The sequence below is a fragment of the Varanus komodoensis genome, unplaced genomic scaffold (genome assembly GCF_004798865.1).
Source record: "Varanus komodoensis strain SLA01 unplaced genomic scaffold, ASM479886v1 scaffold13_1, whole genome shotgun sequence".
Lineage (NCBI taxonomy): Eukaryota > Metazoa > Chordata > Lepidosauria > Squamata > Varanidae > Varanus > Varanus komodoensis.
In genome coordinates this window covers 4387585-4402498 of record NW_025335408.1, presented here as the reverse complement: position 1 = coordinate 4402498, position 14914 = coordinate 4387585, and the positions used below count along the sequence as shown (strand labels likewise).

General features: G+C 40.5%; 2 protein-coding genes across 5 annotated transcripts in view; one reads left to right on the top strand and one right to left on the bottom strand.

Annotated features, from left to right (window-relative positions):
- TMEM117 (transmembrane protein 117) overlaps positions 1-14914 on the top strand; it is a 214907-nt gene that overhangs the window by 30649 nt on the left and 169344 nt on the right. For all 4 annotated transcript variants that reach the window (XR_006413964.1, XR_006413963.1, XM_044422904.1 and 1 more), the window contains one exon: positions 12652-12784. Coding sequence is in view for 2 of the 4 variants with exons in the window: in XM_044422904.1 (XP_044278839.1) it covers positions 12652-12784 (133 nt within the window). In the remaining 2 variants the exon portion in view is untranslated. The remainder of the gene's footprint in view (positions 1-12651; positions 12785-14914) is intronic.
- Positions 13-5596, bottom strand: LOC123019824 (P2Y purinoceptor 1-like). The gene is made up of 2 exons (XM_044422906.1): positions 5542-5596; positions 13-2501 (listed from the first exon to the last, which is right to left on the bottom strand). Exons 1-2 carry the CDS (start codon positions 5594-5596, stop codon positions 1492-1494), a joined length of 1065 nt encoding a protein of 354 aa, XP_044278841.1. The 3' UTR covers positions 13-1491.

Here is a 14914-nt window from a genome sequence, read left to right as displayed (position 1 = left end):
GGCTAAAGGATACCAGATTCTCTTGAGATTATTAACACTGTAATTTTGAAGTGACTGTTTTTATAATTCTATTTCTCTTTTCTTGTAGAATCCATTGTGATACTGCCATTATTTTGTATATTCTGAAACAATTTGAGAGGTGCTTACAGAGTGGAATTTAAATGTAAAAACTAATAGACAGCCATATACCTTGATTTGGGGTTTTTGTGAGATACTGCATAGTAGGAACAAATTTTAGAATGCAATGGAGTATCATCATTTTGAGGGAGGAGTCCACCTTCTCACTCCACCCTTTTATACACTTTAAATACTTTGTTAAATCCTTTATAAGGGAGCTGACTTCATGATTTACTAGATTCTGTCAGTTTGAGTGACATGGCACAAATTGGATGCTTACATTGTTCTACTTGCAACTATATACAAGAACAGATGGGGCCCTATACACATTCCCTTAGCCATGTAGGACTTGCTTCATGTTAGCAGGTTTTACAAGGACAGGATAACATTCAATTTGTGTACCAGTTTCATCAGGGGCCAGTCATGCAGTTCTTTCCCACAATATCAGTGCTTCTTCCCTGCAGAGTACCAGTTTTATGTTTGGGACCCATGTGATCAACAACTGGTGGCCCCATTGCCAATACAGCAGTGTGTTGTCTCTGAGTTTCAGTTTGAACTTTTAAGTATCTATCCATAGTACTGAACTGTATCCCTAAAATAGGTTCAGCACCATGGGTAGATCCTTAAAAATTCAGACTAAAACCCAGAATACTTACACTGTGCCTCACCAACAGTGGAACCACCAGCCTCAATGGGATAGGCCCCTACCTCCAACCATTCTCCCCACCTTCAGAGACAACCAAAAACCATACAGCTAGGGTATTTCCGATAAAGCAATCATTTTACACCTAAGCAATAGGCAAATCCGGAAATAACCAGAATATGGTGGTAAGATTTGGGAGTTGCCATATTCTTTCAAGATAGAGTAATAAAGTACCTCTTTCATACTGGAAGGTCCCCTAGGCAAGTCCTTCTCAGATCAATTGAACTATTTATTTAATATTTTATTTACAATATTATTTCCTTAGCCAAAAAAGACTCCTGTATCTGCTTACAATTAGTCAGTAAATAACGAACCACAGGTGTACAATGTAGACAAGATATGACACAAAATAGAAAGGGGAGAGAAAAGTATGTCATTCCAGAGTATGACAGAGGAACTTTGATGAAGACTCAAAAATCATGAAATTGGTCAGACTGTAACCTTAGTAGAAGGTGTGAGGAGTGGTTGAGCTTCATAGCACTCTCTTCTCCAGTTCTCTTACTCAATGCCTAAATAAAGGATCTATGACCTTGAAAAGATTGCCCATGTGTTAACAAAGCTTCATCCAGCAAAAGAAATTGCTTGCCTCAATAAGTATGATCAAAGCAAAAGACACAAAGTGTGAGATAATGTTCATCTTCTTCTGAAACATCTTCCCATGGCTGTATGTATCACAGTTCAGTTGCAATATCCCTCACTTTATGTGACTGACAGCAAAGAAACCTGCATTTATGAGACCACTGGATAGTTTTGAACTTCTCTTGGAATTTCGTACTTGCTAGCATAAAAATGAATGGGTTTAGGCAACTGCTAATACTACAAATTATTTCTGTGAGCTTATAGATGGTGAATATCAGGCTTATATTTTCAGAGTTGAGTTGGTCATTCATTCTGTAAATTAGTGCTGCTGTAATCACAACATGGTAAGGAATAAATGCCACAGCAAAAACAATCATTGCTGCTGAAACCAAAATCAAGGGCTTAACAATTCTGTGTCTTCTCTGTTGGCGTGTTGTCATTTTTCGTAAGGCTTTCAGGGTCCATGTGTAGCATGTGAAGATGACTGTGATTGGAACGAGGAATCCAAACAAGACTCTGAAAATTGTGAAAGGCACCACGAAGTATAAGGGTTCTCCAAAATTATCCAGACAAGCAACTGCCTCCCTTTGTCTTTGAACCACAAATGTGTAGTAAAAATTGGGAACAGACTCTGTTAGGATAAAGAACCATATGACAACGGCACAAAACACAGCCTTGCTTTTATTCCACCATTTTAATGAACGGATAGGATGGACTGCACCTACGTACCGATCAAAGCTAATTAAAGTGAGGAAATAGATGCTTCCATAGATGTTGATGTCAAAAAATGTTCTTTTAAACTGGCAGAATACTTGAGTGGAGTATAGTGCCTGCTTATGTAGGTGGTAGTAGACTGAAAAGGGGACCAAGAGAATCCAAGTGAAGTCACACAGGGCCAAATTGAACAAAAATATAGTGCTACTGGTCCAGGATTTCACTGTGTATAAGTAGCAGAGTAGTGTGAATGCATTCCCCAGAATTCCTAACAGCAGAACTAAAAAGCACAGTATAATCACAACATAGCAATACCATTCCCATTTGCTGTAGGTGTTGCAGAAGAAAATAGCACAAGTAGTGTTTGATATCCTGCCCTGGACTTTGCCTGAAAGTGAAAGAAGTCAAGATGTTGCTTTCAAAACTTACAACAGTCTCAGTGAGCAAAGGGTTAATATGCAGGGTTAACTCCCTCAGCATCTACTCTGGTTGATCCTATAGCATAGGATCTGGCTAGGGTTCTTTGTTTATGATGGTGCTTTTAGTAATGCACAATACACCACTTGCCAAAACATTGAGAGGAATAATTAGTTTTACAGAAATCAGGGGAACTTGTGGCAGTCTAGCAGTTGTCAGACTAAATTTCTCCCATGCTACAGTTCCAACTTAACTTTCCTTCTCACATCAGCTTAAAGAAAAAGTCAGCCATAAATGACCAACACCTTGTGAATAATATCCTGCACAGCTTGTCCCTGAGTCTCTCAAGGAGATAGTTATAAATTGAATTTTCCAGGAAGTTCTAGTGTTCTATATCTAAGACCATTTTTAATATGGTAGTAATGTGTATATTGAGGATACTTTTAATTCCAGTGGCAAGTCTTTTTGCAATTAGAAAAGCATCTGTCTGTAATTGCTGGTCTTTAACTCTAGGTTGTTATAAAGACTGTCCTAATTACAGTCAAAAAATGTAAACAGAATGTAAAATTTAATTCATAACAGGATCTTAATATTTAAATACTTCCTAACAAAAAGGAAGTATTTCTTCAGAATTTCAGAACAATCCCACCAAAATATCTTAATGCTAATTTGACATTTTAAATAACCATCACTCATTAGACTACCAAACCAGACCTGAAAAGGAAAGGGCCCATCTTCATGCATCAAAAGTATACCTGAAGGGGTTAACTGGGACGATATAAACTAACACCATATTTGTGCTGCTGTTATACCTGCCATCCATACCACCTTCTGGCCATATGTTTGGCAAAGGTATGAAGCAGACCTACCTGTACATAGACATGCATGTCAGGTCCTGATTGGTCAGGATTTCAAGGCATAGAGAGAACTTACACAAATACACTGGAATGGAAGTACAACCATTCCACATGCTCACCCTATGCTATGCCAATGGGTTCATTGGTAGTGGAGGGCAGATTTTGCATTGGTCATCCATTATGTCTGTAGTCACATTAGGGTATGTCATGGATATATGATCCACTGATGCATGCTTTTAATGCACAAAGTGAGTCATGTAAGAGTTAGCTGTGTTTGGGTGAAGGCAATTTTGCATTGCCAAGTTCCATGACTGGCTTCCTAGATCCTCACAAATGGGATATCACTGAAATAGTTTGAACATTGGTTACATGTTTCAAGCCTGTTGGACCTACCTACTTCCTTCCTAGTTGAGTTCAGACTTGGGTAATGCAGGATTGAATCTCTTGCTAGCAGGAATAATTACCACCTGGTTTGAGCTCCCACCAAGAGTTGAGGTTCTGCTGAACTTTCTGCTGACACTTTTAGCTTTTGCTCGACTAGCTACCACCTCCACGTACTTCGTCCACAGATATCACATGCCAGTGCACCAGAGGAGCCAGCTCACCTCTGCAATATTGCCTTCTCCTCCTCCTCTAGCTCCTTCCTTGTGTGCACCATCCCCTTCTCTCTGATATGCTAGTCTCACAGACCCTGGCCAACTTGGCTCTTTACCATTTCTGTTAATCCTTTTCTGTCCAGTTGGTCTGAGCCTACCAGGGATTCTTGAATTCCATCCCCTTTCCACATGTCCTCATTCATGATAATCAGGATGACCTTTCAGATTACAACCCCAAGGATTTTTGACAACCTCCAGCTGTTCCCTTCTTTGTCATATCCTTAAAAATCCATACCTGACAGCCTACAGGGACTGACTATAAATGTATTTCACCCCACACACAAGAGAGATCTGTGATTTATATCACAGTTTTGGGTTTTGTTTCTGGGAAACTGTTGCTCTGATACAGGCCATCTAATTCTTTCTGCCCTTGGCCTTTTAGGGAGTCAGATTAGGACATGGGAGGTCTTGCTTCAAACCCTTAAGCAATCATGAGGTTCATTGGGTTCATTCTCATTCTGCGTAACCTACCTCAAAGGGTTGTTCTGAGGATAAGATGGGAAGAGGAGACCATGTGTGTAACTGCTAGCTTCTCAGATAAAGGCTGGGATAAAAATGTGATGTAAAAACAGTTCTTACCTGCCTCCATTGCTGTTTGCTGATCAAGAAGACTGGGGGACTCATTACACATTTAGTTGGGTTCCAGATGTTTTTATGTCTTCCAGTGTGCTCTAAAGCATTTTCTTTGGCCAAAACCACTAAATTACTAACATTACAACTAAATCTTTTATGATATTGTCTTCCAAGTGTCCTTCCCACAGAACCAATTCCTTAAGAATCAGGCCCTTTTCTTCTAGTCTGCTTGCCATGTGACTTGTGTTTCTTCATTTAGGTTTGCACTTTGGATTGATCAGTTAATGGGATATTTTAATTTAGCTTGGTTTTTAATTTTTTGTGTGTTTCACATATCCCATATTATGAGAGATTTTTCAAATAAGAGTTCACAGTTATAGTCTTTTGAGTTTTGGAATAATGATACATCACTAAAAATTGAAATTAAAAAAATTGACTGCTCTTCCAAGGCAGAGTTGCTCATATGACATTTAATTCTACAAATTAATGCTTTATTCTCTGGTTATTAATTGTGAACCAAATTTCTCTTTTTATGCACCATTAACACTTCAGTAAAGTATAACGAGCTATGTCAGGAGAAATGTAACATTTCACATTAATGTTTAATGCAGTCAAGGTAAAATGATTGTCAAGACTGGCATTTATTATAATTAAAGAACTACTTGAAAATATTTCCTGCACTAAAATTTATAATCCATCCTATGTATTCCATGATGATGCATAAGAAACTTCAGTTAGTTTGTACCTCTCTCTCTCTCTCTCTCTCCCTCTGTGTGTGTACTATATTCTATATTCTAATATCTCCTATATTCTATTTTCATGATCTTTCATTCAAAGACTTCAGCTGGGATAATTAGCATAAGCAAACCTTTTGGCTGTTGGACGGTATAACAATGAAATAAACAAATCGCTCCTATTTTCTTACCTTGTTTAAAAATTGTAGAATTCTCTGTAACACATGACTGTGAGTTCCAAACCATCATCTTAACCTTCTGTTAATCTTCTACCATGTCAAAAATATTTTCTGAGGTTTCAACAATAATCCGCTTAACACTGTGTGAAAAAGCGATGACAAAAACAGTGTGAGTGGAAAATCCAGTCCCACTTTTGGAGAACGTCCAGTCTCCTCCCTTTCACAGGGATGGGCTAAATGGCTTTTTCTGCTTCCATTCACGTTTGCAGTAAAAATGTGTGGGTGGTTTGCTTGTTTTTAATGATCTCAGAAACTGATGACCACCTATGCTTCAGCTGTCTTTCAGAAGATAAGTTGCATAACATACACACTGATCAGTCCAGTTTTTTGTATATGAAGATGGGGATTTTAAGACATTCTAGAAACCAAGTTGAACTTGCCCAAAAGTAGCTAGCTGTCTTTGTGTTCTAAATATTTTCTTTGCACAGAATGGCATAACTGACAGTCCTGATTCTAACTAGATTTGTTGGATTTGCACTGTAAGAAGGGTATGGCAGTCTTGGCAACTCCAAAGCCTTTCATCAGTTCCTACTGCCATAGAGCTGCTCTCCTTTGCCCAGGGGTTGGGGGGCAGATGGCAGCTCTCCACTGGTTGCTGACTTTTATTTTACAGCACAGGAACCAAGCTGTGGATGGCTTAGGTTTCTGCTTTGAGCTGTCTGTCTTTGTCTCTTCCTTGGGAATTGCTGTGTTTTTCTAGTTTCTCTTTCTTTCTCTTAGATTTTGCAAAGCATAGCAGTACCTTTCTTTTAAAAGCAAATATCTGGTTATATTTCACAAGCTATATCTGCTTTTTTCGGTAAGTGTTGGATACACATGAGCAGACTCTCAGCAATATATATACAAAGAATATGAGAGAAAGAAAGAGCTTTTCGAAATGGGAGCCGACAAACGCTAACCTGTTGAGTCAATTCCATATTGCATTGTTGCTGGAAATTACAATGACCTGTGACCTCCTGCACACATCACAGCATGACACTAGGCCAACATGGACATCCACTGTTTCCTCCCAAGATAAGGGGAACTAAATGCAGCCCTTTGAAGCTGGTGGGAAACAGAAGAATGTTGTTGCTTTTACAAATAGTTGACAGTCAGATCAATGAAAATGTGGAAGAAATTATTTCAGAAATTAAATAGTATTGCAAAATTCTATTCATTCTCGCTTATCAGACAATGTGCTATGCTTTCATCAGATAATTTCTTATTATTTCAATCTCTATGGTCTATTAAAATGGAAGCTTTTGGGTTTAATTTTGATCATGCCTGAATCTACACTTCTGTCATGCTTCCTCAAATCCCCAGCAAACAAACACATATTAAATAAATGGAGAATTCCTTTATTTCAGTAGGCTATAAACACCGAAACACCCCATGAGGATATACAGATTAGAGATCTCAGTGTGTCCAAACATGCAAAAGGAACTCAGATAATTCAAAGAGGAGCCATAAACAAGGTCTTAACATCCAGTACTTTAAAACTGCAGGGTCCAGAGGCACAGGATTCTAGACATGCATTAGCTCAGGTTTCTGGAATAGTCCAAATAAAGGAGTTTCTGGTATCAGCAATATTGCATCCACATATCTGTTTTGCTTCTGCACCTGCCTTTATGTGGGGATGGGACAACTGGAGTTCCTCACTTGTCAGTCTAGACCCATGAGAAAACTTCTCTTGGAACGTCTAATCCAGTACCATTTCTCTTGCCTTTTCTATCATCTCCGTTGCTTAGGGAACAGCCTTGGGCATGCCTTTTCCTTGGCTGAATCTTCCTCTTCCTTGATTATGAAACCAATTTCCCTAGGCTGCAGAGATGTTGGTGTTTTTTCCAGATTTGCTCTGGCTGTTGTTGAGAAGGACTAGCTGCCTCCCTCCGCTTGCAGTCTTCTGTGCAGGGATGCAGAGGTGAATTCTCTCCACGCTCATTTCCATACCTTGTACTAGCCCCTAAATCAGATTCCTCCTCTGAGGCCATGCCATCAGGGGAATGCATGACCATGTCCCTTCCTGAGGTAGGAGAATTAACTCTATACCACTTTCAACTGCAGGCTGCGTGTGCTATATTTTTGGCATGATGTCATACATCGATAAAAACTCACCACTCCCTACACCCTGAAGACTAGCGGAGCAGAGAAGGAGATGACTAGAGTCTTTTTTCCCTAGTATATGAGCTTTCTACTTACAGGAAAGGGTGTTGTTGTTGAAAATTCTCACATTTATAACAACAACAAGATATCTCAACCCGCTTTTGAACTGGTACAGCCCCACCCTTCAGCTTCAGGATTTCCCACATCTCCTTTTATTGTTGTTTTAATGGGCAACCTATTCCAACAATAGAAACAAGATTCTGTTATTAGGTTCAAATACTGCAAGTCATGCTTTGAATAATCTAAATTTCATTTTGATGTATTTGCATGAAAGGTAGCTTTAAATTTTCAGGCCCTCATAGCCACCCCCTCCCAAAAAAGGCCACCAGTGGAAACTAGTTTGTGTGAAAAACAACCCAGAATTTTCACTGTGAAATGATTATATGTTAGATCCTTGTTCCCCTGCATCCTGAAGCATTTCTCCTGGCACTTGGAGGTCATTTTCCTTATATGGTGCTTCATTAGGAAGAAGAGGTAAGAGAAATGTTGAGTGTTTAAATAGGGTCAGCACTCGGCCTATTTTGTTATGTTGCATCTAAGTAGGATGTCAGTGTAGTGTACGACTGCTATATCTGAAATCCAAGGGGCTAGATTTTACATCAGAACATCATGATAAAATTGTAATCACAAAGCTCTAAATTGATAAAGAACCTTTTAGCCTTTTTACAGAACAGAGATTAAAATATGGTGTAAATATCCAGTTATCGAGATTAATAATTGCACTGTTATCAAAGCAGCAAGCAGAGTACTTCCAGCAGGTGTAATTACTATTCTGCATGGTTGAGTTGCCATAATATAAGTTCTCTTCTTACAGTTCTCAGAAAATATAGTTGAGCTGATTCAAACAGATTCTCTGAGATGGAACATTTGTCTTGGGCTGTAATCTACTTACATGGAAGCAAACCTCAACATATTATGCTGTTCCTTAAAGGTATACCCTGATTACCAGTCTGCTTCAGAACCCAAGTCAAGGTATTTTCTTGGCTTTCACAACTAAAAGGCATAGAGTCAAGTCTCTAAATAGCGGTGCCAGCAGGGGTTGGGGAGAATTACATATCCAGATGAGTTGGACTTCAACTCCCATCAATCCAGTGCTAGTAGGGGATTTTGCGAGTGGAAGTCCAAGACAGCTAGCTGCCCACCCCTATTCAAAAAGTCTGTTTTCTCCCACAGGATCCTATCATTAGTTAAGATCAATTTTTGAGGCCCTTTCCCAGCTGAAGATTGTCTGTTGGTTCTGATAAAAAGATTCTAGTGATACCCCAAGTATGGAACTCCTTCCAGACCAATGCTTTCTAGTATCCTGATTACTCTCTGTAAAATGCTTGCCTGGCAAAATTCATGCTGTTCCCTCTTACAAGCTTCTAATTGCATTTAGCAGCTTTCATGGTTTTGGTTCTTCCCCAACATATTCTCGTACTGATTTTTAGTAGAGTATGTTTGCTTTATAGAGCAGAATCCAATGGGGCACTTTCATTTTTGCTGATTTACCTCAGCAATACCCACTGCTTGTGGAAGCAAGATTTAGCATTTGCTTGTTTCTGAAACAGGGCAGGTCAGTAGTTATTTATTTATTTGATTTATATCCCTCCCCTTAGACAAAAAGGCTCTATGAGCAGCTATTGTTCACTTAAGGAAGCTGCATTAACCTGGCTATATGGAGAATGAGCATTTCCACTCATTTCAGGATTTTCCTCTGGAAAGCACTAAATCTGTGTTAGCAGAGTCCCACTCATACAAGAGAATTAATGGGAGTGCTCCGCTAGATTCTGTCCTATGTTTATAGTTTTGCTTTTAATTTACTGTTAGCTGTCTTGGAACTTTTAACATTACGGCAGGAGATCCATTTAGAAAATCAATACATGCCTTCTCAGAAAATGTGTCTCTGGACCTGTTTTTTCATGAATGAGTGGGTGGAATTTCTCTCTACTGTTTTCCCAATGTGGATCTGGTTCAAATATGCCAGAGGATTAGCTGCTTCCAGTCCAGCAGAGCTCCTGCAGAAACTAACACTACTATAGAAATCCACATGACCACAGTGTGGTAACTTTCAGAGCTTTAGTCTGGGTAGGAGCATGTCCTTGTAAGGTAACTGGAATGGAGCAACAGAGACAGAAAATGAGTGGTTTTTAAAAGCATATCCAACAAAAGGCAAGTTATGGGTTAAGACTGTCCCAGAGAAGGGATAGAAGAGGAAGGAATAAAAAATGAGATGTGACTGGGTTCATACAGCATGAGAAGCCATTGTGGACAACTGGTTTGTTTGTCATTCGAATCTGGCCTGCATGCCACAACAATGGGCAACAAGCCATCCTGACATTCTGTGGCTTGTATCAGGAGTGGTTTGGACCCATGTGTCAGCCAGACCTGGGAGACCAATCCCATCATGTGTTGCAGACTAGTGAGCTGTTTGGCAGAGCTGCTCTTGCTTTGCTGCTCCTGGCAGTCTTGCCTATGTCAACCCCAATGACTGTCAGAGACAGCCCTTCCACCAATGCCTAAAGTGGAAGTTTCAACTGACCGTGATTGGTTTGCCTCCTTTTCCCCAGGATCAGAAATGTGCACAAATGCTTGCACAAGTGAGCTCTCTTGCCTTCTGGTCTGTTACCTTACCTTGTCAATTACTGTTGTCAAATGGTAAAAGAATAACAAGATGTGTCTGAATGTAGGCTACATTGTGAACAGTTAAGAGCTGTCAAGTCCCTAGCTGTCATTTGAAATGTGCCAGCAAATGGGGAACACCCCCCTCCAGTGATTCCAAAAATTGTGGGCTGTAGATTTTACCCCTAGCAATGCAATCCTTGGGGTTTTTAAGTAATGAATCAACACTTCTTAGTGTCTCACACCTTTGGAGTACTTCCCAAGCCTCCAGCCAGCCAAACAAGGAGACATCTTAAGGTTACTCTCTTTTCAGAACACTTACTTTGGCTCCCTGGAAGCTGTCAAAACATGCTAACAGAGCAGCTGGATGGGATGGAGCAATGAAGTCACATGGTGGGTGCCTCTTCACTCTTCCCCATTATGAAAACTCTAAGCGTATTTTATCATAAAGTGTCGTAGAAATGGGCGCATATTTTAAAATATGGAAATATATGTGGATTTCATGGCTAAGCAGTGAGAAGAAATATGTTGCATTTTTCCCTGTTAGCCAGGATGTTCCAGTTGACAGCTAGGCACTTGACAGCTGTAAGTTCTTTTCAATGTAGCTTATATGCAGCCTTATTTATTATTCTGTTACCATTTGACAGCTGTAGCTGAAAAGATAATAGTCCAAGCAAGACTGCATATATTAAAGCAGTGAAAGATCATGCTTTTGTAACTCCAAAAAACTGACAAAATAATAATTAGAATTAAACAATTAAAATATATTTGCCCACATTTCAGGGGATGATTTAAAAAAAATGATTGCTTGTGTTTTTTGGAATCTGCATATACCAGCAAAAAGTAGTTGCGATTGGAATGACAGTGGATGAAAAGGAGTTGCGATCAGAGCAGAAATGGGGGAGACAAGATGTGTAGTGTGATGAGGAGCATTGTGAAAGCAGCTGGGAGACTGAGGGGCGAGAACAAGCTTCAGTAAGCCGAATCATCTGTCTGGTGCAGCATTCTGCAAAGAACCCACACTGTACAGGGATTTCACTGGACGGATTGTCATGTGATGCCAACTTGCCCAGTGGCAAGCCAAAGGAGGCTGCACAGCAATGGGTTAGTACAGCCTGCAAGTCCTCCAATTGTGTTGAACTCTCAGAACTGCCAGTCCTACTGAGACTTGTGGTCCACCTAGCACAGTCCTGTCTCTACAGATCGGCAGTGGCTGCCCAGGGTTTCCAACCAGGATCTTTCCCAGCCATAACTGGAGGTGTCAGGGGTGGAACCTTGAACGTTCTGCATATAAAATTATAGGCCTTCCCAAAATGGAAAAAGTGTGAGGCAGCAGTGGAACCCAGGAAAGTGGCAGGTGAAAAAGGAATAAGAGGGAAGCGAGTTGTACTCTTTCTTCTTTACATTCTCCTTCCTTAAGAACGTTTCCTTCTTTATGACGTTCAGAAGTGCACCAAAGGGAGGAGGAGTGAGAGTACGTATTATCTCAGTGACTCCAAAAATAGGGCAGGCAGAGCAGACATTCCTTAGTCACAGCAAGGATTTAGTGGATAAAGGGGTACAGAGACAGGTACCCACAATGAGAAATGTTGAGTAATTCTGGATGGGTCTGCCCAGCGAGACTGCTTTTCTGTAGTCACGCAAAGACTATTTACAGTCTTGGAAAGACGGCAATGTGTAAAAACTAGGGGAGCAACTGGAGCAAATGGCTACCCTTGATGAACTCTTGTTGGCATATTTTTGGAACCCAGAGTGACCCAGCATCACATGCACATGTCAGGAAAGGTGAGAAGTGAACAGAGTTGGCTCTGTGGGGAGTCTCCCAAATGCTCTTTCCCCTCAGCTTTCCCCCCAGCTTCTGCATTGCCTTTTCCTTTGGTGCTTCAGTAGAACATGTGAATGGGGCCAGAAAAGTGTGTTGGGAAACTGGATGTTGAGAGTCAGAATCTCCACCCAGTGTAGAACTGGCCTTGGTCCTCTCCACTGTTGGCACTGGCACCCACAGTACTTTCTCAGAGCCATTTCAGCCTTCAAGCTGAAGAAGTTTCCTGCCTTCCAGCACAGAGATCTTCACAGTTTAACAAAGCCTGCATGTGACTCTCATTTCCTGAGCCAGATGACAAGGGCTGGAAATGGTGTCTGTCTGTTTCGGGGCAAAGAGATGCCATACAATGGGGCTGTTTGCCTCAATATCCATTATTATAGTGTGACTGTATATTCAGCCATTGAACCCCATATGCCTTGTCTGCATTCTTTCAAAAGAGGAACTTGTTAAAAGAAAATCTCTTTAACACATGTCTAACCATCTTCTGCTTGCAGGTCAGTTACTTCGCCTGAAAATGTTCCGAGAGGATCATGGCTCTTGGATGACGATGTTCTTCAGCACCATCCTCTTCCTCTTCATTTTTTCTCACATGTACAATCTCTGTCTTCTTATGGCAGGTGACATGAGGTAGGAAATGTTTCTTTGAACTGAACTTTCCTAATTATATCTTTCACACAGCATGACAGGTGGGTGATGATTCTATTAACAGTTAGGTAGCTTGGCCTAACGCCACAGAATGAAGCTAATTCATTCAACCATAAGGGTTCTGTGACATAAATATTAGCATAACTGGAAATTATATCTTGGCTAGAGAATATAATGTGAGTTCCTAGAGATGTCCAGTTTCTTGTCTGTCTGTATAAATATGAGCATGCCTTCATTCCAAGCAGTTAGTTTCATTTGGATAGAAAACTGGTGTGCTTTTTCATTTAATCTTGAGCATCATCCAAAATGCATTTTATGCACTGAGCCCTAATTATGGAGGAATAAACAGAAATCCTGTGATAAGATAGTCACTAGATAGGCATGGCTCACTGAAGCATGATCATGACCCAGAGCAGTCCAGATCCTGTCACAGTCACTTGGCCCATGTGTTTTCTAATTTTCTTTAATCATTTTTGCACAAGTCTGCAGGTTTGCATGTCTTCTGCTGGGAGGTAATTGATCTAGACACGGACAAGAGCAGTCTGAAGAGGGAAGTGGCAAGTCAGGGCTGGAGGGGCAGTAATTGCACCCCGCAGTCATTATTGTTGTTTTAGTTGCTAAGTTGTGCCTGACCCTTCACGATCTCATGGACAAGGTTCTTCCAGGCTCCCCTGTCCTTCAGCATCCCCCGGAGTCCACTCAAGCCCACAACCACCAACTCAGTGACCCCATCTAGCCTTCTCGACCTCTGCCGTTCCCTTCTCCTTTTGCCGTCAATCATTCCCAGTCATTACACCCATACCAAAATTTCTACTCTCCCTGCTTCCTGGGCTATCTCAGTATTGGTTACAACAAGCTACCTTTGGCTTGACAGTTTTGTCAATTGGCTTGACAATTTTGGCTTGACAAAGGTAGAAAGCCAGATGAGAACTTGGCCTGCTGCTGCTGCTAAAAAAAAATACCATCCATTCTTTGAAAGTACAGGGGTTTCACTGTACTTTGTGGAAAGCAGTATATAAATCTGATTAATAAATAAATAGAAATACATAAACTCCTATCATTCCCAGCCAGCACAGGCAGACCATGTAGCCCAGTAGTGATATCATTTGTAGTCCAACGTATTTGGAGTGCATGCCAAATCAGGGAAGAATGGTTGACTGAACAATCATGGCTGGATATAATGATGCTTGCCTCTGCTGCCAGCTTATGGCTCCCGTCGAGCTCTTCTCCATGGCTGAAGGATGCAGGGAGCTGAGAAGCCAAGGTTGAAAGGAGGTCAGCATTGTATAGTCCAGTGTTACTGGCTCTATCTGTAAATGCTTTCTGAACCAGAGCAGCTTAAATGATTAGGCAGCACCTGGACTTTTAGAGGTGTTTCTCAGTGTCCCAGCCGTGCTTCATGGACAGTGGCAAATACGGTAAGGAAATAAATACTGGAAATAAATAAGACAATTCTGTCATTTATTTGTGCTGGATCATTTTCTTCCAGGGAGAATTGTATGGCATAACAGAAGCTTGGAGTACAAGGAATAGAACATCCATCTTAGACTGAAGTGATATTCAAACTTTCCCATTATCCATATAATTTTTCCCCTTTCCCTCAGCTGTGTGTTAACATTCATTGGTACATTTCTAGAGAGATTGCCACCAGAGGGCAGCAAAAGGCTTTAAAAATAAGCAAATGGACAACAGTTTGGGGACTTCAAGACTAGCCAGGACAGTCAACATTATAAAGCTTTGAAAGGACTCCAGTGATGTTTTATTTATAAGCCGCCCCGAGGCTTTGGAGAATGGGGCGGCCTAGAAATTTTCTAAATAAATAAATAAATGTTCAGAGCTTATAACCACATGTACTTTAAAGAGTCTAATATCTAGTAATATAAGCTTATGTTGGCTTGCCCCAACGATGCTTCCATTTATAATGTTCTTTGTGGTTGCTTTCTGATTCAGCTTAAGTTTTTTGTCTCTCTTTTTAAAAGACTGTGCATATCGTAGTTAAAGTGGTAAGGTTTTGAAGAAATGGCTTCAAGGTGAGATGACTAGCTGGAAATGGCATTCCACACTATCCTTCCTCTCTTTGAGGATTGATCAGTTTTTAGACATGTTTGTTAT